General features: G+C 41.7%; 2 protein-coding genes across 4 annotated transcripts; both read right to left on the reverse strand.

Moving 5' to 3' along the window:
• Positions 1-5239: 5239 nt before the first annotated feature.
• Positions 5240-8514, reverse strand: n4bp2l2 (NEDD4 binding protein 2-like 2). Its single transcript, XM_071496542.1, has 6 exons — positions 8370-8514; positions 6989-8046; positions 6739-6863; positions 5850-5938; positions 5661-5737; positions 5240-5562 (listed from the first exon to the last, which is right to left on the reverse strand). Exons 2-6 carry the CDS (start codon positions 8044-8046, stop codon positions 5394-5396), a joined length of 1518 nt encoding a protein of 505 aa, XP_071352643.1. The 5' UTR covers positions 8370-8514; the 3' UTR covers positions 5240-5393.
• Positions 8515-8653: 139 nt separating this feature from the next.
• On the reverse strand, positions 8654-22612 carry brca2 (BRCA2 DNA repair associated). 3 transcript variants are annotated; one of them, XM_071496540.1, is made up of 27 exons: positions 22435-22612; positions 21969-22067; positions 21439-21672; positions 21157-21220; positions 20784-20839; positions 20661-20689; positions 20434-20545; positions 20289-20344; positions 19966-20056; positions 19169-19819; positions 14631-19034; positions 14288-14386; positions 14121-14190; positions 13536-14035; positions 13254-13444; positions 12965-13152; positions 12654-12824; positions 11697-12069; positions 11447-11602; positions 11221-11368; positions 11039-11151; positions 10753-10948; positions 10484-10650; positions 10239-10377; positions 9898-10154; positions 9651-9788; positions 8654-9544 (listed from the first exon to the last, which is right to left on the reverse strand). In XM_071496540.1, exons 2-27 carry the CDS (start codon positions 22021-22023, stop codon positions 9188-9190), a joined length of 9015 nt encoding a protein of 3004 aa, XP_071352641.1. In that variant the 5' UTR covers positions 22024-22067; positions 22435-22612; the 3' UTR covers positions 8654-9187. The 3 variants fall into 3 exon arrangements, with proteins under 3 accessions (XP_071352641.1, XP_071352640.1, XP_071352642.1); XM_071496539.1 differs by having other exon boundaries at positions 19169-19834; XM_071496541.1 differs by having other exon boundaries at positions 9335-9491; positions 19169-19834.
• Positions 22613-22752: the final 140 nt, after the last annotated feature.

Raw genomic sequence — 22752 nt, forward strand, 5'->3', positions numbered from 1 at the left:
ATGCAAGCTTGAGAAAGGTCACTGAATGAAAGCATAAATGGACAGATCACAGTGTGCTATAATCAAATCTCTATAGCTACCAATAGAAATCAAAAGCAAATCCATGTGGTTACCCAGGTGAGGTCACATCTCAGATAGTCTGCGTGTGAAGAAGACAAACGGAGAAACTGTGTTGACGATCAGCTTGTCTGCAGGAGGCCAGACACGTCTCGTAAAACATAATAATCTTGTTTTTCTGTGGAGATGAGCTGTTCATTTCATTTCCTAGAGCAGTTCATATCACTGCTGTGTATCAGAGTGCTCAGTGCTCCTGCTCATACAGACCACAGCTTTATCAGGCACCAGGGTGTTGAACAGCTCCAGGATTTCAAAGGTCAAAGCTTTTACCTTTAAGGTACAAAAGACATCTGCCATCATGCCCCATGCTGACAATATAATGGTGTTTTTGATTTGATACCCAAGGAAATTATTTCATTTTACATTAAATATTCTCACAAGATGAATGGAGCCATCAAAGCTCCTGATATGTCTATGAAGGGCTCAGTATACAAAACCTGTTTCTGTACAAAAAGTGGGGCTAGATCTCCCACAATTAAAGCAATATCTTACAGACATAAATGGTCTGCTAAGTCACGGTTCATTTCGTCTTATTTATTGATTGATTTTTGTTGTTGACTTGCTGATTGATCTTGTTTCAAAGATACTGCTCCTGCCTGGAAGCACGAGTGTTTTAGATGGTCAAATAAATACCACAGGTCAGATGTTCAGCAATCACAATTACTCAAACTGCTACCTCTTCACTGGAGAACGGGAGGCACTGTCCATTGTTATCTCAGGGTCATGCAACTAAACAGCTCAGCCTTTAACGTCAGGGATTTGGGGCCGCTTGAACATCTTTATTTATCAAGATCTGATCAGCTTTTCTTTATCAGATTTGGCAATTGGGTGCATTCAAACCCTTCACACAAACAACATATTGTTAATTTTGCATTAGTTTTACTTTCAAAGCAAAATACCCTCTTAATTTGATATTAAATATTAGGAATCTTACTGATGATTTTATATGTCTAACTGTACCTGTGCACCAAGTTAGAAACGTATAAACTGGTTATTATTGCTGTTACAAACATCTTTATGAGTTGTTCATCAGTTTTGTATTTCCTGTCTCGTAGCTGTTGCAGATTGAATATATCTTGATACATGATACACTGTATTTCTACTGCAGAAAAGATGTGACTCACATTTTATCATGAACTTTATGAACAGACTTCTTGCACACTGGCTCTAGATTCTGTAGGTCCAGGTGTCCAGTGTCATGTTAATAAACCTCCAGGGAAAAGTCAGTTAAACTATGAAACAACATGATGGAGCAAACAATTTCATGTCATGGAGAGATCACATGCTCCTCAGCAATGTGAGGAAAAATCACAGGTTCTGGGTTAGAGAGACACTTTCAAAACCAATTGGACAAAGTCTGGCAGAAAATGCACGGTCGTCATGATGAAAGCGCTGCTGAAATCAGTGTAATGTCCATGTCTGTCCAACAGGAGCAGGATAAGTTAATGGGAATACCACACAGTGCTACACACTGCAGTGAATAGAACTTTAACTTACTGGAAGTGCATCACTTCAAAACACTGCAATATATACGAACTGCCCAAATACAGACAGTTTGTTAATTGCCCGACCAGAGAGGGGAACACTCTGGACCACTGTTACACCACAATCAGTGGTGCTTATCACGCCGTCCCCCGGGCTGCACTGGGCCACTCTGACCATGTGATGGTCCACCTGATTCCCACATACAGGCAGAAACTAAAACTGTGTAAACCTGTTGTGAAGACATCGAAGCAGTGGAGCAGTGAAGCCATAGAGGATCTGCGGGCATGTTTGGACTGCACTGACTGGGAAGTGTTCAGGACTGCTTCCAACAGTCTGGATGAGTTCACAGAGGCTGTGACGTCATACATCAGCTTCTGTGAGGACTGCTGTATCCCATCACGCACCAGGGTGAGTTATAACAATGACAAACCCTGGTTCACAGCTAAGCTCAGTCAGCTCAGGAGGCAAAAGGAGGAAGCTTTCAGGAGTGGGGACAGGGACAAGTTTAAAGAGTCCAAGTACAGGTTTAGCAAAGCGGTGAGAGAAGCTAAACGACTGTACTCTGAGAAACTTCAGCTCCAGTTCTCAGCCAACGACTCTGCTTCTGTCTGGAAAGGGCTCAGAAAGATCACAAACTACAAACCTAAACCCCCCCACTCCACTAACGACTTCCGTCTGGCCAACGATCTGAATGAGTTCTACTGCCGCTTTGAAAGACAGTGGGACAAGCCTGACACTAACCTCCACATCAGAGCCACATCAGAACCCCCCTCCTCCCCTACCAAAGGAACATCTCTCTCTATCCTGGAGAGAGATGTCAACAGGCTTTTTAAGAAGCAGAACCCCTGCAAAGCAGCCGGTCCTGACTCTGTCTCTCCATCATCCCTGAAGCACTGTGCTGATCAGCTGTCTCCAGTGTTCACAGACATCTTCAACATCTCACTGGAGACCTGCCACGTGCCAGCCTGCTTCAAATCCTCCACCATCATCCCTGTCCCCAAAAAACCAAGGCCCACAGGACTAAATGACTTTAGACCCATTACCCTGACCTCTGTGGTCATGAAATCATTTGAGCGCCTTGTCCTGTCCCACCTCAAATCCATCACTGACCCACTCCTGGACCCCCTGCAGTTCGCCTACAGAGCCAACAGGTCTGTAGATGACGCCGTCAACATGGCTCTCCACTTCATCCTCCAGCACCTGGACTCCTCAGGGACCTATGCCAGGATCCTGTTTGTGGACTTCAGCTCTGCCTTCAACACCATCTTCCCGGCTCTGCTGCAGGACAAGCTCTCCCAGCTGAGCGTGCCTGACTCCACCTGCAGGTGGATCACCGACTTCCTGTCTGACAGGAGGCAGCACGTGAAGCTAGGAAAGCACGTGTCTGACTCCCAGACCATCAGCACTGGATCCCCGCAAGGCTGCGTTCTTTCTCCTCTGCTCTTCTCCCTGTACACCAACACCTGCACCTCCAGCCATCAGTCTGTCAAGCTCCTGAAGTTTGCAGACGACACCACTCTCATTGGACTCATCTCTGATGGCGATGAGTCTGCCTACAGGTGGGAGACTGACCGTCTGGTGACCTGGTGCACGCAGAACAACCTAGAGCTAAACGCTCTGAAGACAGTGGAAATGATAGTGGACTTCAGGAAGAGCCCAGCCCCACCCACCCCCATCTCCCTGTGCGACTCCCCCGTGGCTACCGTGGAGCATTTCCGCTTCTTGGGAACCACCATCACACAGGATCTCAAATGGGAGCTAAACATCAGCTCCCTCATCAAAAAAGCTCAGCAGAGGATGTATTTCCTGAGGCAATTGAAGAAGTTCAACCTGCCAAGGACTATGATGGTGAACTTCTACACCTCCATCATTGAGTCCATCCTCACCTCCTCCATCACCATCTGGTACGCTGCTGCCACGGAGAGGGACAATAACAGACTGCAGCGTATCATCCACTCTGCTGAGAAGGTGATTGGCTGCAATCTTCCATCCCTCCAGGACCTGTACACCTCAAGGACTCTGAGGCGTGCAGGGAAGATTGTAGCTGACTCCTCCCACCCTGGACACAAACTCTTTGAGACACTCCCCTCTGGCAGGAGGCTGCGGTCCTTCAGGACCAAAACCTCTCGCCACAAAAATAGCTTCTTCCCATCTGCTATCAGCCTTATCAACAAGGCTAGAGAGCCCCACTGTTGCTGATCAATTGCACCAATCACCAGAAAAAAATCCTTGTATGTGAAAACATACTTGGCAATAAAACTGATTCTGATTCTGATTCTGATAAGGCGAGGTGGAAGGGTGAAGTGTCAGAACTCATGATAGGGGCACATGAGAAGGGCTGAAAGCTTCTATGACAAAGAAGAAAGTGGACCCGTACTATCATGGCCTGAAAAACACTCGACATTATTTCAACTGCATTTCCTCCTGGGCTACTACAGCAAGACGTCTCCCCCTCTGTTGGTATTTTAAGCCTCCACTGATCATCCTCTCTCAGCCGAAACCAGCACATGCTCAGGTGAAAAAAAAATCTCACTTTATCTGCATCCAATTTTCAGTGTTCTTTTTCTTTATGCTATTTTTAAATATAAAACAGCGAAGTCTGCATAATGTGAAGCAGGGAACAGAAAGACTAACCGAGATCTGTCGCATGAAGCTCCACAGGAAAATATGAACTTGGCCCAGAATCCACAGGCAGCGATAAAACACTTGTGTCTAACATGGAATAATAAAAGAATTCAGTTAACAATATCTAATGTATAGATTTTCAAACTGGTTGGATCAAGATTTCTGCTGGAATGGAGGCATACATTTGAATAACAGCAATCTAAGGTCCAGACAAAAATAATTCCTGGCCGAGGTCAATAAAGCAGTACCTGTGTGTGCTGCTTTAATGAAAACCAGAGGGAATACAAAGGAAAAATGTGATTTCCTGTGAGACCCAGTGATGAATGCTATCAGACTCAGGCGTCTCCATACTCACCATTATTCTGCTGAATATCTGCTGTGACTGTGATAAAGTCTCTATACACTGTTTTCACCGTTTTCCCACTACAAACTGAGTTTGCTTACAAAGACTCAACGGTTTATGAAACTAAAATCAAAAATCAAAAATCTGAACTTGTCCAATTGATAATTGAAAATAAATGAATAAATTAGATGTGACTGCACTAACATCTCATCGACATTTCCCTGAAATATTGTATTTTGTTGAGGAAAATCTTTTGCATAAATCGATTTACATTTACAAAACATTATACGACATTAAACAAAAAACTAAAATTTCAATCTATATGCGTATCCATGTATGGTGGTACAAGAAATCAATGAGCACCTTCTGGGAAACTGTGATAGAAAATTGCATTTTGATGTGCCTTGCAAGCGTCAGAGAGACCAAGCAACTCCTCGGCTCAAAAAAAACTATTGACTGCAAAACTTGTGGTTCACCAAAACAAAAGATTCTCACAGTTGCTCTGCAGATTTCAGGGAATCAGAGGATGTCGAAAACTATTTTAAAAAGCAACTGGTATCGATTCAAACAGGAAACTTATTAGGTTTTCTATGTTGTTGCATATTTTACAAATTTTAAATTTTTTTCTAGCATAGATATTACGCATAACAATTTAATAGCAGAAACCTATCTGGATAAAATATATTTTTCTTTATTTAAACAAATTTACAGCATATAAAAATATATATTAAAATCATGTAGAAACAGCACCAACAGTATTTAAACCATTACAAAATGTTGTTCTTCAAGGCAAATTATTTGGCTGGTTAAATCCTTATAGTAACTAATGGAAGTCTCTGTTTCTCCTCATCTTCTGTGCCTTCTCTGGTCGATGTCTCCGGTTCACGTGAGGTGGTTCTTGTGAACTCATGACGATGTCTATGGATATGGGAAATGAAAAGCGATCCATCATCTGAGCAATCTTCTCTTGGGAAACGCCATGCTTGTTCCTCCTTGAGGGCAAAGAAATGTGGTGCGGTCATGCTAGGAAGTTAAGTTTCTCAAAGTCTGCACTGGCATGTAAATATAATATGATAATTAATAATAATACTTTTGAAGCTCATACGGATCCAACTTCCAGCTGGTGTCAGGTTCACAGAAGTCCACTTTGTATCCTCTCTCCAAGGCCTGTTAAAATATTTGACATTTGTATTAAGATATGTAAAAAAAAAAGGCGTGAAACATGTTCATGCTATCATATAGTTAATTGGTACTATTAGTATGTAATATCACCACCTACCATTTTGACATATGGCTTCATTTCCCAGGCTTGAATGTTTGTATTATCAATAATAACTGGGGACAGGTGATCATGCATAGCATCTTTAGCTGAAAGAGGATTAAAGAAAAAAAAACAAAACTGAGTGAACCAAGTTCTGGCATAAAAATAAAAATCTCTTCAAACCACATTTTTAAAGCTTAATTTGGCACTTTTTTTCAACACTTCTGGTTTAAACAGTGTTTTACCAGACCATTGTAACTCCTCTTCATATACAGTACTGTGCAATTGTTTTAGGCACTTTAGATGTTTAGATGCTTAGCTATCATACAATAACATCAGGGAGGTATCTAATTGGTTCAAAATTCATTTTGCAGAATGGAAATGACCCCGAACATACAGCCAGAGCCATAAAGAGCTACCTCTAGTGACATGAAGAACAAAGTGTCCTGCAACAGGTGGTATGTCCCCCACAGAGCCCTGATCTCAACATCATGGAGTCGGTTTGGGATTGCATGAAGAGACAGAGGACACTGAGAGAAACTGTGGCAAATTCTCCAAGATGCTGCAACAACCTACCTGCCAAGTGCCTTTAACGGCAGAGGGTGGTCGCACCAAATATCGATGGAAGTCTTTTTTTCTGGTTAGTGCACTCTTTAAGTTTTAGTTAAGTGATAAACAAAAAGCCATTCATGGAATTACTTGTGGAAGCAAACTTGCTTTACTTTTAGTTCCTAAAACTTTTGCACGGTACTGTATGTGTGAATATAACCTTATTGTGAAGATGACAATGAAAAGACTGTTCTCACAAAAAAGCCTTTGTGGCTGATGAAGTGAAAACTTTTTTTCTTGATAAGGAATTAACTTTGATGAACCACTTAAGCTGTGTGAGCGGTTGATGAGACAATACCTCTGCTCTGGTTCCATTCATGTGCCACTCCGAGAAGGCCTGGTTCATAGCAGTAGCCATCCTTGTGAGCAAAGTAATCGTCTGTGCTCAGTATCAAGCCATTGGGACCAGTGGAGAGCAGCTCCCTGGGAGAGAGATGGGTCACAAAAGTACAACTAAAATAGTATGTTCAGGATTAGAAATTGAGTTTTAAGAGCCTTTAAATTGAACAATACATCCGATTAGGTGAATCAAGATTACACAGATGTACCTGGCCAGCGTTGATTTCCCAGATCCTGGCAATCCCCTCATCAAGATCAGCACCAAGGAAGAATGGGATTTGTGAGTGTTATCAGGGGGTCGGCAGTGATGCTGCCGCTCCCAGAGTTCATTTTCTGAAACAAATCTCTGGTGCCTGTCATGCTCTTCATCAAACTGAGACCATTCTTCTTCTCTATCTCTAGACCATCCTATATTTACATTATCTGAGTATGTATTGCACCTAGAACCTCGTTCGTCCCTGTCTAAGTGATGTGGATAATCTCTATAAAAGCCCTGAGTGGGGGGAAAGTATACAGTCGGAGATGGGAAGCTAGAAAATGTTGGAAAATGCGACTCTGGATTCTTGTTTGCCATGCCTGAACCGCTCCAGCTGGGATTCATGTGTGGTGGTGGTGGGTTTTGTGGATTTGGGAATGCAGATGGGGGTGTGTATAATCTTGGGGTTGGTGGTCCGTTCACTGGTTGAGGATAATACCATTGATTTTGCGTCTGAACAGCTCTACCTGAGCTCAGGTCCATGCCTGGCCTCGGCCGTCTGGGGTAGTACGGCTTATTTTGATACCAGTGTGGCCAGGAGGGCTGTTTCTGTCCGCTGCTTTTCCGGGAGCTGTCTGTTTCTTCAGATTTGCTCATGTTATCACTTTCCTCCCTGCGCACATCCTCAGCCTGTTTGCTGGTAGATGTTTTTTGAGGTGAGGGTGGTTGAACCAAACCGCCATCTTGTTTCCCTGGGTTACCATTAGCAACATTGGGTGTATCGACTTTCTCAAGCTCTTTGTAGAAGTCGCTCAGTGTGTCTTCAATGTCAGACTTAATCGCGGCTATTTCTGGAGGAAATGAGGGACCAATGAAAGTGGTGCTGGTGAGTCCTACCTCCTTTAACACTCGCTCCCTCACACTGCTGTCTGAACTCAGCCAGTCACTGTTCACACATTTAGTGTTTTTGTCAGCAGAGTCATCTCTACCACCTTCAGTCCTTTCACCCACACCCACACAAGGGCTTTCTACATCGGGAGAGGTCGTACAGGAGGATTCAGTGTGAGACATCTGCGTGAAAACAGATTCAAACACGGTTAATATACTGGACATCCACAAAAGTATACAATTAAAACTAATTAGCCCATGTAGTTATTTTCATTATTACGTACATTTCATTTTTTTAATTCATGATTATAATCGCAGTATATAGTTAAGTCACTGTCTGGGTGTACGCTCACTCATTTTCAATAAACTGCGGCTAAAACCGAAATTAAGCCTCACAGTTCCTCGTTAGCTTCCGTCATCACACGAGTCGTACAGACGACAAAAAAACTGTTTACTGCCTCGACAACATCAACATAAATGAAACGCCGCTGTTCATTGATGCTTACCGTGTACACTCGGGAAGACTAAATAATGAGGGGACAACGACATTGACAAAAAAAACACGCGTCCCAATTTCAACACTGCCAAAGCCTTGTGTTTACGGAAGTGACGTCATTCTTATTTTCTTCGTTAACGGACAATTAATCCGTGAGTGCGTGCGTCGGGGCCACCAGCCGGTCCGGAGGAGCACCAACCACAGGAGCTGTGTCTCATGAAGTCATCAGTGTATAATCCTACATGTTGCTTTCACTCCTCCTGCTTCTCTCGAAACTGGATTAGTTTTAAAATCAACTACCTTGTAAAGTGACTTTGTGACTGCATCTGCACTGATTTCACAAAGGTAAAGCATTTTTATACATTTGGTTACATTTTAGTGGTTTTACTTTTAAAGTGACTATGGAGAACCCATTTTTGCTTTCAATGTGGCCCTTAATGACCGTTTTAGGTACTTCACATTTTTGTCTTAAATTAACTATCATGAACATGTGTGTTATTTTAAAACTGACTTACTTACAAAAAAACCCAAAAACGGTTGAGTTCCCGATCATGTCTTAGTTATATGTCCACAAACAAAACACAAGTAGGGGTTTATGGAGATAACTTTATGTTTAACTTTACAGACAGAAATGTAGACAGAGCAGAAGATCAGTAGGAAGTGATGATGTGATTTTACTGTCGTGAGGAGATTTTTCCACTTTAATTAGTCCAGTGAGACTGCAAACTGCAGAATATTTACCACACACAGCTTTTAGCCTTTACATTCACTCATTTGTACAGTTTTTCCAAAGTTGCAGCTTACTCTTCGTTATTCGGTCTTATGTACCTACAGTAATTGACCAGCACACAATTTCTGAGTATCAATCATTGCCAGTTCTTCGTCATTCACCCATTCATCTTCCATCTGTGGAATGACAGGTTTGCGAGCTGGAGTCTGTGTGGTTTTTAAAGTGCTTGGTGTCCCAGACCTCCGAGGGGGGTTGAATGTCTTATTTACAGATGGAGAAGCCACTGAGCCCAGATGTGCGAGAGCTGGCGGAGACGGCATACGAGACAGATAGTCTAGAGCTCTTCTCCTCTTCAAGCTTCTGGGGTCTTTTTCTGTTGAAGAGGTTGCTTCAGGAGGGTTCCTGTTGACAGGTGTGAAGGATTCAAGGCTTCTGATTGGCTGCTGACATATCAGCTGCATGTAAAAAGAACACAATTTTAGCTTTTAAATCAATACCAAGTGATTATGAGAGCAAATGTATCTAACAGCCCCAGATAACAGAGCAAGTGTGTAGACTCACACTGGTGTCCTGTTTTCTGTCTGATGAACAAGCTGGAGTTCGTGGTTGCAGAGCTGGAGAACAGATGGAGCTCAGGCCATAAGACTTGACTAAATGCGAAAGCTTCTCCTCACAAGTTAGAAAAAAGTTCTCCTGACTCTGAAAACACATGATGAAAATTACAGTCATGACTTTTTATTGTATTCAAATCAAGGAAGTTTTTGAAGCGTGTTAGCAGCTTTACAGGTTTAGGACCTTAGCACTGTACCTGGACCAGGTGTCTGAGTTGGCTAAAGGATTCCTGTAGATGAACCTCCTTGGGGTTTGTAGAGAAGACGGTCAGATCTCCGGCATACACAACTGGAGTGGGACATGTGGACTGACCTCTCAGCTGCAGGTTGCTCAGAGCCAACAGCACATGTGGTTTTACAACATCTTCCAGACCAGACTGAGAAAAGCTGTTGAAACAGCGCACTTTAACAAAGTTGAGTCCTCCATCAGCCAAATAAAATGCAGGAGAAGAACCTGTATTCAAAAGTACAAACAATTATTTAGTGAACTATATGGTTATTGAGGAAAAAGTTAAGGAAAAAAAAAAAAATCACCTACCCTGTCCATCTATGACACTAATGATATATCCCGTGAGATCGACCTCTCCACACTGCGACTGGAATTCTTGGTTGTGAAGATTCACAAAATTGGTAGAAACCCTTGGTTGAAAACGTGTTGATAACCATTCCTGGGAAGCCTGAATGATAAAACAAATCATACATATTATATAATACCTCCATCATTTATTAATTTATATATACTGTAAACAGTACATAATGCCATAGGTAAACAGTGTGTGACACCTGTAGGTCCTGAAACTGTGTTTTCTTTGTCCCAGTGAGTTGAACTGTTTCAATTCCGCTGCGTTTCTTTCCATCTGAGGTGGTGAGGTTATAGACTTTGTATCGACAGCCTTCTTTTAGTAAAGACTGAAGATCTGAGGAAGGTCGCCAAAGGTTCAACTGGTAAACTAAAACCAAGAAAAATAAATTACATCAACTATTTGAACACACGAGTATGTAAATTGAAGTCATTATTAATAAGTCAAAAAAGAAGAAAAAGCAAGACACACCACTGCCAGGTTGTTCCATGGAGTCAGCAATGCAGAGTCTCCACACAGGTGTAACGTCTCGTTTGGGACCATTTCCGTCACTGTCCTCTGCTTCCAGAGCACGACGGTATCGATCCTGCAGTTCAGCCTGCTTCTTCTCCATTAGAGAGCGACGGTAGGTTTGTAGAGTTTCTAACTGCTGTTCACTCAAATGAGCCTAGGGTAAGGAAGTAAGAAAGATATGCGACTAAAGCTCTATTCATGAGAGAAATTAAGTCAGCAGTCTGTTAAGTAAATTTCCTATCACCTCAAGGTAAGTTGGGTCATCCCCCACTGCTTCATACAGCTCCTCTCCATCTTGCAGATTTGTAATATCCTGACGACTTATAGTCCGTCTTCTCCGTTGAGGTTTGTTATTACCTGAAGATGACAACTTGTTAAAACGTATCCCATTTCAGTCTGTACTTAACAGCCAAAAATCATTCTTACTATTCTCCTCCTTTTCAAATTCAGTCTGAATCTTGGCAAAAAGGAGCTCCATGGCCTTTTGTTTGTGGCTGCTGTATCGCCTCGCCTCCTTCTCTTCTGCACGAACAGAACGGAACACAACGCCCCCATCTGGTTTCCTTTCCATCCACTGGAAAATGTAATAAGCATACAGTCAGAAGAACATGGACTTCCAGGAGTGACAGTAAATTAAGAAGACTAAACTCACCTGTAGGGGGTAGCTTCTCAGTATGGTAATGTCCACACATCCTACTGGCCCTCCGTTGCTGTACAAACTGGAGACAGGAAGCAGGAATGGCCGGGGATCTCTGTGAAATCCAAGCTTGGTATCCCACCGTGCAGGTCTGCTGCTATTTGTAAAAATCTTTAAAAAACAAAACAAACAAAAAAAAGCAATAGTCAACGTGTTACTTTGTTCAACTTGTGAAAAGAAACAACTTGTGATCTCCTTTAAGTACCTTTAACATGAGCGATTCAGGTGCCTCCAGAGGGGAGCAAGCATCTTGTGATCCCACCAGCTGAGCCCCATAGATGATCAACTTCCCACCAACAGCCAGTCGACCTTTGTGAAGCATGGCAGTCAAAGGTTCATCCAGCTGAGCTTTAATAGCGTACCAGCCGTCTGTCAGCCAAACAACTGCAGATGGGGATTCAACCTTGGCATCAGCACCTTGTGGAGTCTTGGTGTCACTGCGACTCTGTCTGTTTGGGGAGTGACCCATGGAGACGACCCCGCAAACACAGAGCACCAGGGTTTTGGCTGCTGTGTCGTCCCTTTCCATGATCTTTCTCAGAGCTGGCCTACGGCTGTGGTCGATCTCTACATCATATCTGAGACATGTTAAATAAAGTAAACGCTTTAGAGGACAAACATTTAATTAACATTGAATATAAAATTAAAACATTTAATTCATCAATAACTGATAATAATCTAAAATGTATGCAAAAAGTATGCACGTAAATATATAGAAATAACATAATTACACAATTTTTTAAATTCTAATATAATTTAACTAAACAAAGTACAGCTGAAACACTTAATAAAGTAAACAACTGAATTAATCCACTGGTATCTTAATAATAGCTGTCATCTTTGTCCTCTGTGATAATAAACTGAATATTCACTGTTATTTGGACAGATCAAGACATTAGAGACCACCACCTTGCGCTTACAGAATCATGACAGACAATTTATTTAGTATAAATAACATTTTACATTTGATCAAACATATAATCATGAAAATAATCGACAGATCAGTCAATAATTAAAATAATAATTGGCTGCATCCCTAAAACCAAGCCTTCTGTAAAGATTGCACAAAATGCCATTAGGCTGTGTGTAATAATAGAGTTTGTTTGAGTATATTTAATATTCACACATTCACAGAACTAGCATAAGATATAATCCCACATACCTGCACTTAAGATGTAGGAGAACCTGCTCTGGTGTGAGACAGATGCTTCCCATTGTTTCTGGAAAAGATCTTTCCATGGAGGCCTGCTTCCACACAATCCATCTGTAGTGATTGTACACCCACTCCTCACTTATCAGTTTAGGATCCACACCTGGGGTGTCACATAATGCTCTGTGGACAGTGAAGAACAAGAGGATATTCAGTACAATCAGCCTGCAGCCTGCATTTGTACACACCAACACACCTGGTTTAATAAAAAGCAAAACACTGTAATAGGTTTAAGATTAAACTCAACTTGAAATTAATAATACCTGTAAAACTCTTCTTTCCCTGCAGTCACATCATTGCTGGGGATCAGCCATCCTCCATCAGCAAGCTGAACACCACCTCCGTCTATAAATGCTTCCAGTTTGAGGAACTGTTGCAAATTGAAGCGAAAAGTTTCTGCCGTCTCACTGGTGATCTCAGACACATGCTGATGCACTCCATAGCCATAGAGCTGAAACACAGCAGCATCAAGATCTTAATGAAACAATGAAATATAACAAAATCCCCTGTGACAACATGTGCTCTGAAGCCCACTGACAGTTCTGGCCTTGCCTGTTTTTGGGTGTATCTTGCTGGAAGTTTTCCATTTACAGCAGCTTTTAATGGGATCCTTGAAACCCCTGAGGTTTTAGTCAGAAACAAACTGCCCGGAAATGGTCGAATCGTCTGCCGCTTCTTCTTCCTGATTCTCATGTCTTGCATATCCCTTGCCAGTTCCACATTTGCAAGATTCAGAAACATGTCTGTAAACCATAAACACATCATAATTTTACCTAAGTTATGCACAGTGTTTACAGTGTATCATACTGACTTCACCCCAGAAGGTTACTGCACCTGGGCTTCTGGAAACAGCGTCCTCCACACATGATGCCTCAGCAACAGAGTCCTCTGATCCACAGCCAACAGGAACGTTTTGATTATTCTTCAGACAATCATTTGAAGCAACAGCCAAGGCCACTGTCTGAATGGGTTCTTTGCTTTTATTACAAGTAACATGTATACTGCTTTGTTTTTTTTTAGTGGGCGGTACAAAAGTGGTGCTGTTAGAGGGCATTACAAAGAGATGATGCTGTTTATCCTCCTCCTCCTCAGGTGGTTTAGATGAGCTCTCTTGGACAATAGTTTTTTGTTTTTTGAATGGGGGAACAAATGCAGAAGATGTTCTTCTGTTGTCCTTGAAGAGTGTATTCTTTTGAGTCTCTGTCTTTGAATTCTTGACAAATGAAGGAACAAACACTGGCATCTTGGAACGTGCTGATCTGCTGTCTCCTGAGGCTGAATGTTGTGTTGGTGTTGTCCTTTGCAGGCTGGTTTCCACATAGTTATTTCCATTCCTGTAAGACAAAAAAAATACACCAAAGAGCAGATAACCTTAGTCAGCTGTTTGAAAACATGGACAACAATTCAAGGGCAACTTACCTGTGTGGCTTTGTGATGTTTGGATGAAGAGAGACATTGTACTTGAAAGCTCTCCTGTCTTTCATCACACCTTAATTAAGAAAAAAAACACAGATCAAGAGTTTTTTTTTCTTTATCAGACAAGATATGTAATCTTTAGATAATTTGTTTCCGTGTTAATGACTTACTATTTGGACAACTTTTTTGTGGATGGAGCGTTGAGCCTCTTAGACCATCAACAGTCCTATCAAAGTCTTCCAGCAATCGTCTCTTCAGCGGAGGCTGACCTTGAATATGTTAGAACAATAAGGCAGCTGTTAACGTTGATGGTGATGGCTGTAACACATACAGTACAGTCACAGCTTAAGGTTGGTAATAATCAAGCATTTTAGTTAATTCCAAAATGATGGTCCATGTGCAATATGGGAACAATCCATTTAAGTTAAAATATCTAACGAGGCTAAAAATGTCAAAACTTTAACCCCAGATGCAAGAATCTGAAAACACTGAGACAAGCTTGCAGGCGCTTACCAGTCATATCTGCACCATCTACTGATCTTTTCCCTCTTCCTTTTTGTTCCTCTACAGGTTTGTTCTTCGATTTAAAGTTTTCTTGCTGTAGCACATTTTCTAAAGTCAGTGAGAGACTTTGGCCAGACAGACTTTCATCCTCCAACAAAGCTTTAGTGCAGTCGAGAGCTTCCTGGGCAAGAATCTTCTGCTGGGTCTCAGTGCAGCCACTGAGGTTGAGTGAATGTAACATTAGAACTGAAGACTCCTCTGTGTTTTTGAACGTAGGTTCCTCACTGCTGCTTGTATGATTTACTTCATGGTCGAACACATCTGCTGTTTCTGCTGCAGGAGTGTCATGGAGGCTGCCCACCAGTGATGGGGTAATTTTGCCTTCTTTAAACTTAGGTACATCTGTAAGAGCCTTTTCTTTGACAGAAATGCAACCATGTGCTCTTGAATTTTGTAGAGTTTCATTTTCACAATCAGTCTCTTGCAAAGACTGAAAAGATTTTACCACTTGAGGGGCACTTTCCTTAGCAGCCATGCCATTGTCCCTGGATATAGAGAGATTAGAATTTGAACTTCTTTTCTCATCTTTCACTTTGGATTGATCTGTCTCATGGATGTCATGTGGGCTTGTTGAGTATGAGTTTGAATCATGGCTCTCCCCATCTGAAAATTCTTTCAAAAGATTCCTTGCTTTCAAAATATTTTTCTGTGACACATGGACTTTGGCTCCCCCCGCAGTTGTGAAACCACAATGTATTTTTTCTGTATTTGTTTGAGTATCTTTGTGTTTATCACTCTTCTCCATGTCTGAAACAGCTGGGATCTCTGCATTGAAACTGATGTCACTGAAGAGAGCTTTTGCCTTCTGGAGGGCCTCAGATGAAAATGTCACAGTCTTCCCACTGGCTGCAAGAAATCCACTATTCCTGGATGAAAAACCAGGAACTGGCATCTTGGAATGTGCAGGTTTTACATGGATTTTATCCTCAACTGCTTCACATTCACTTAACAATGACTTAGCTTTCTTGAGAGCTTCAGATGAAATGACAACTCCTTTGCCACTGGCTGTCTGAAATCCGCCATGTTTAGGTGGTGCAACTTGAATCTGATTGGTGAGACGACCTGTTCTTAAAGCATCTCCTTGCAAACTGTCTTCTTTATCTTGCAGTTGTTGGCTTGTGTCCTTACAGGCAGCACTTTCATTTAATAGCGACTTTGCTTTTTTCATTGAGTCATCCAACACAGATACTTTTTTCCCACTGGCTGTACAGAATCCACCACCATTGCTTAAGTCACTGAAGACAGAGGAACCACTGTTCTTTGATCTAGTGCACAATGGGAAGGAAAATGGCTTTGCCATCAAAGATGGGTCCCCATTGGTAGAACTTTGTGTGTTCTCAAAAACACCTTTATGAATCGCCACATCATCATGATGCATTGAGTTTTCATGGTTTACAGCTGGTCCCATGATCAAATTTTCAAACTCAGAGTATCCACATCCATGCTCTTCAGAAGTGTCTGTCACCCTTTGATCTTGTTTAGATTTTGAAAGCTGTTTCTTCTCGTTGCCATTTCCTCTCACAGGTTCTATACTTTTTTCATATTCTACTGACAGTCCATTCCTATCATCATTAAATTCTTTCAAAATATTTGTTGCTTTCAAAAGGTTTTTCTGAGACACATGGACAGCTGCTCCCCCTGCAGTCATGAAACCACATTGGATTTTGTCTGAATTTCCCACATCATCTTGTTTCTTGTTGCTATTCCTTGTGTCTGAAACAGCTGGGATCTCTGCATTGAAACTGATGTCAATGAAAAAAGCTTTTGCCTTCTGGAGGGCCTCAGCTGAAAGTGCCACAGGCATACCACTGGCTGCGAGACATCCACTATTCCTGGATGAAGGACCAGGAACTGGCATCTTGGAATGTGCAGGTTTTACATGGATTTTATCCTGAACTGCTTCACATTCACTCAACAATGACTTAGCCTTCTTAAGAGCTGCAGATGAAATGACAACTCCTTGGCCACTGGCTGTCTGAAATCCACCATGTTTAGGTGGGGCGCCTTGAATCTGATTGGTGAGACGACCTGTTCTTAAATCATCTCCTTTATGTTTCAGGTCTTTGTTTGTGTCCTCGAGTGTATGAATTTCATTCAAAAGACACTGGGCTTTTTTCATGGCATCAGCTGACACGGACACTTTCTTCCCACTAGCTGTAGAGAATCCACCTCCATTGCTCCACTGATCAGTGGCAGAGAAGCCAGTATTCTCTGGTGTCGTGCATGAGGTACAAGAAAGTGCCTTTGCAGTTGGAGACAGATTTCCATGGAAAGACACTGCATTATTTAAAGCTGGCGTATTCTTAACACTAAAACTTGGAATCCCCACATTACGCTGTACAACCTCTGTATGGCATGCAGCTGGTCCAGCATTCACTTTTTCAAATTCACTGACTGGTTCTTCAGAGACATTTTCTTTAATCCCTTGGACGTTTTTAAATTTTGAATGTTTTTTCATATGACTGACACTTGCAGGCAAGGGTTCGACACTCTTTTGATGTTTTACTGATGTGCCAGTGCGGCTGTCACTAATGCCACAGTCTTTGAAGAAAGCATCTGCCTCTTGCATAGCTTTTTCTGAAATATGAATCCCTTTCCCACTGGCCATCTGGAACCCACTTTGACATGAGGCTTTGTTCATTTTGTTTTCAAAATTTTTGGCAGCATCTTTATCTCTAATGCTTGTGGCCCATCTCTGCTTGGTTTTGGCATCAACGTCACTTCTTGGCTTGTCTGGTGTTTTCTGATCTGTCAAATTCTCCTCTAAATCTGCAAACAAAGCTCTGGCTTTGCTGAGACATTTTTTTGAAACTCTCAAAACATTTCCTCCTGCAGTTTTGAATCCTACACCAGGCATCAAAGGATTTCTGTTCTCCTGCTCGCTTGTTTCAGTGAACCTAGCTCTGTTAAGGATTTCGGGTTCAGCTGACATAATACTGCCACTGCCTTCAGAGGTGTGCTTTGAAGCGGAATACACATCTTCCTCTGTAGAGGAATTTTCTTTTTTCACTGCACTTGACAGTGAGATAACTGTGGATTTACTTGTTACCCTTGATGTCTCAAAGTTTGCTTTACCACGTGAAACTGAGGCCATTTTATCAAGCATCACAGTACCTGCCAGGTGTTTTTCAGCATCTGAACTAAAGCTGTCATCAAAATCTATGCCCATTAGAAAATCAGGGTCAAGTTCTTTGTCAGTTTCTTGGGGAGAGGGGGCATTATCCTGACAACACTGCTGTAGCTGTGCAGTTTTGAACTGTGTAAATTCAAACTGGCTATCTGCTTCTTCCAGGAGAGTGCACAGTTCTGTCACATCAGCTTTTTGTGAAGCTGTTAACTGGCAACTGATATCCCCAAAATTTTCACCTGAAGAATGTGGTTGATTTGAGTTAGAGACTGTATTTTTCACTGGCCCATTACTCACACTGATTTCCTCTTTAGTGTCTCCTTTGATGGGCTGATCACTAAATGTCCTTTCAGCTTCATTCTCTTCAAAGAGACGCTTGGCCCTCTCCAGGTTGGCTGAGGAAATCTGTATACCCTTATTTGAAGCCGTTTTGAATCCTGATGCATGGATGGAAGGAAGAGAAACCGTTGTTTTCTCTGGGAATCTGTCATTAACTTGACTATTGAGTTGAAAGCAATTAATGCTATTCACAGTTCCTTTAGCACTGGTGGGTAGTTGTGTGGATGTGCTCTCTGTGTGCATCTCATTCTCTCTGCTCGGGCCCAGTGCCAGGCTTTCCTTGATTGCACTGTGCAGCTCGGCATCAGTTTCAGCTTGTTGCGAAATATCATCCAAATTATATTTTCCAGTTCTTGTGTTTGTAGATAGAAAAGAAGCAGTCATGTGGCTATCAGTTTTACATCCAGTCCACTGCTGTCTTTGATCAATGTTCTCTGAGCTGGGAAGAATACGTGATGTTGTAGTCAGGTGAGTGATATCTGCAACAGCAGACAGAAATCCACTGTCACTTACTGTGCCCTCATTGATGGAGTGATTTTGATTTGTGGCAGAAACATGTCTTGTGTTACTGGCACCATCACAGTCCTGGTGAAGGTTTGCTTGCCTTGCTTTCTGTTTAGCTCGTTTCATGGCCGACAGACAAGCTGATGGGGAGAAGCCATTTAGAGGAGTATCCTCCGCTACTTCACTCAGTTTACCGTGGTCTAACATTTGACTGAAGTCTTGTGCAAAATCTCTGCAGAGCTGCGACATGTCAAGATCCTGGACTTTTGCTTGTACAGAAGGAGGTAGATTTTCCTCATTTTCCTGTTTTTGTATCTCATTCTCCCTGATACTGCAGCAGTCTGCTTCACCTGAGGCTTTCTCCAATGGCTTGGGTTTGTATCCTGAAAGAAAGGAAAGAAAAGAAAATGAAAAAAAATAAGTCACTGTACAAAAATAGACTTTTTCCATATTGGTAAAAAGTGTATTGTAGCATTTTATATATGAATACATTCGATATGAATGAGAAAGGTGTTACCAGAATCTGGAATCCCTGCAAATGACTCCATCTTAGAGGACTGCGTTTCTTTTCCATGAACTTGTGTTCTTGGTGTCTCAACAGTGTAAATAAATGTTCTCTTTCTCTTAGTAAATCCAGAGTGGGTGATTTTCAAAGGTGGCTTGGCGAGGTGGCCAGAATCAGAGTTGCTCTGCAGTTGTTCTGTCAAAATGTTGTTTTCCTCTTGTGCAGCAGGACTGTTATCATGGAAAGAAGACTCTACAGTACAGGCAGGGATTTCGGATAAACTCAGTGGGGACCACTGAGTGATTTCAATATCTCCAGTTTTTACTGGTGGGGGAGAGGAAAGTCTAACAGGTTCCCAATCATCTGTTCTCTGTTCACTGGACACAGCGTTGTTTGTAGTAGAGATGTCTGTAGAGCTGCAGCCATGTTTTGTTTGAAAGATTTGCTTCCTCTTAGTTCTGTCGGTTTTCACTTTTCTCAGTGCTGAACTACTGTTGGTGAAAAATATTGAGAGAACATTTTCAGCTCCATCAAGAACACTCGCTACTGTGCTGCGTATTTCTCCATCCTCAATAGCATCTGGTAGCTTCTGTCTCCAACCACTGTCACTCTGATTCAGTGAACTCTGAGGGGAATCGTGGAACTCTGGATTCTGATCAGCCTCTGCGGAAACAACACCTGTTGATTACAGACCAGCAATCAGTATTATTTCACATTATGCATCTAAACACCTGTGCAAAATGCAATGCATAGCTATTTCATTCATATTCAGAGCTACTGCACCAAATTGCAAAAGATACATTCTGTACCTTGGTGAGCAGGAGACATGTCAATGTTTTTGGGTGATACGGCCCCAACTCTGGACACATTTGAAAGAGAAGGAAAGAGCTTCCGCACAAACTGAAAATAAGTAAGAAAGAAAGAATGAGTTTCCGAAGCAATTTGAAACATCTGCTTTTTCCTGTGTAAACTAGAATAGTATGCCTTGTCTGTCCTGTCATTTCAGAGCAACAATAACTCGATTCCTTATCGACTCTCATGTCAGACAAGAGACTTGACGTTCAGTAATATTCTAGAAATTGATCAGATAAATCTATGTCTGTTGTATATTTGGGCTGGACGGATGACTCACAACAACATTTTTGTCTGCAGGAACACTCATTGGGCTGGGACTCTCATCAGCTTTAGCTGTAACATTAAGAAAACACACTAATTACTTAACAAATCAGATATTTATATATTTATATATTTAACAAACAACTGAGTCATTTGCTTACATAAAATCAGGGTGGATGGCACAGCTGGTGGGGTATTCAGAGAACTGGTCCATGATATATCAGGATGAATCTGTGCACCAAGACTTTCAGATATTTGCTTGGCATGGCTGACCTGTTATTCATAAAACACATAGAGGTCAAACCTTCATGCCACCCATCACTCCACATTCAAATACTGGCATTTGCCGAAAGAAAAATAACATCACTGTTCGATGTCATGCACTTACTGGGGTTTTTGGGGTGGTATGAAGCAAATCTGTACATATGACAGAAGCAAAAACCAGTGATGATTAAATCTTTATTTCAAATATAATTCAAACAGGTGAGATACAGATGCATTTGCAGCTCACCAAAACTGTCCTGACTCTGAAGCTGGACTCCTCCTGCATATTTTGCTCCTGGGACCCTAAAAAGAACAAGACACATCAAAAACTGTCAACAGCAGTGGTAACACAAGTAACCTAGGCATAATTAACTTGAAAATAGCTCCGTAAGCACTGACTTAACAATGTATGGGAATGGATTCTAGTTGTGAACTTATGAATCTTTTCTCAAAGCACAATTGTTCCCCATTAAGACTTATTTTTAAAATCAGATAATGACATATCACTCAAGATGAAAACACTGTTCCTACCAATGGCACCAATTAAAAACTACGCAAAAAATGTATCATTTCTCTTTCAAACAGCACAGACAACAATGTCTTAGAGCTGCTGCACTCACCCCTCTTTTGACATCCGAAACAAACATGGACTTTCTGTTGCCGTCCATGGCAGTGTTTCCTTTTCTATGGTGCAGCACAGAAAAACATTATTTTTTAGATGCAACTTCAAGACAACTTATCAATGCAGACATGAGTTGGTTACTACAATTCACAATAATACATTTAAAATGAAAACATATGAAGACATCCACAGTTCTCTTTAGCATAAATTTGATGTGCTGAAAATGTTTAACTTAATTACCACATCAGTAAATCAACAGTTCATTTTAATCTAACATTACCTTGTTCAGCAGTGAACGACTGCTCATCCTCAGTTTCAGGTGACACAACTCGACTGTGTCTGAAAACTTTAGGGGTTGAAAACAGTTGACTGTCTAGTGCAGATTTGTTGAGGGGGGTTTTAAAATTTCCCTCTTGGTTAGCACAGAAGTAATCTTGATCAGAGACACTTTCCTCATTCGTGAATGTTTGAGCTGTCAGTACATCAAACCAGTCAGGGTCCAGTGGTCCCAGCTCTAAATTGGAAAATCACAAAAATGGCTTATAGTTCAGTATTAAGTCCACAAACTCCAAGATAAAGTGCATGGTATTTTGAGTTTTGTGTGTGCATGAAAAATACTGTATGATGATTATGTAACTGCGTGTACAAGTGGTGGAAAAACATCATGAACACGCATAAAAACAGGCCTGCAACAAGTACATCCTCTGTGCAGCTCAACGTCAAGTTCTTATTGTGAATTATATTAAACTGGACTGATGTTAAAAGTCACAGTTTTTCTTACATTGCAAGTTCAGATAACACTAATCTTACCTTTCCAAATTTCATCTTTGAAGGCGTCGTACATGTTTGCTGAGGGTAAATCCATTCCAGGTGACTTATGTAATCACTACGGCTTGTTACGCGGCCCACCTGAGGAGACAGTTTTTATTATGCCTAAACGCTCAGTTAGAAAGCAGAAACTGGAGTTAGCAAGTTAGCTTTATGCTCAATATACCTGGATGCCTGGTTTAGGGTGGGCATGGTCAGTATGCTGCTACTTCCGACCACACGTTGTGTGCCTGCGACTCAACTACTTTAGCTTACGTCAAGAAACGTGATAATAAAACTAGAAGGTAAAGTCAGCTAACGTTTGATTCGCAGCCGTAGAAGATGTTGTCAGTGTTTAGATGTTGCTAAATTCAGGTTAACTTACTGCTAACGGTGCTCATTCACAACAGGAAAACCAAACGGCAATAGATTCAAAGTTTCTGAAGGCTTTTCAGCTACTCGGACTTACCATGACGGCGAACAAGAGCCTTCACTTTCATGTCGCGACGAAACTTCCTGACAAAATGCTGACAACAGACCGCAGACCATGAAATAAATCGATACAGACGCGATGATATGAATCGATCCGCTAGCTAGTTCACCGAAAACAAACCTCGCGCGCCGCTCACCGGAACTCAGTTCGACTTCAGAATAAGAGTCCTACTGAGACCTCAGTTCAGTCGTTTACAACAATAAAGGATCTTTACAGGGATATTAGGATTTCTTTGTAAAAAATGACGTCAGTCTCCTTCAGATTGATAGAAATCTTCAGGTACATTAATTCCCA

The sequence above is a fragment of the Trachinotus anak genome, unplaced genomic scaffold (assembly GCF_046630095.1).
Source record: "Trachinotus anak isolate AG129_WGS33_773 ecotype Australia unplaced genomic scaffold, CSIRO_AGI_Tana_v1 ptg000014l, whole genome shotgun sequence".
In the NCBI taxonomy this organism is placed as follows: Eukaryota; Metazoa; Chordata; class Actinopteri; order Carangiformes; family Carangidae; genus Trachinotus; species Trachinotus anak.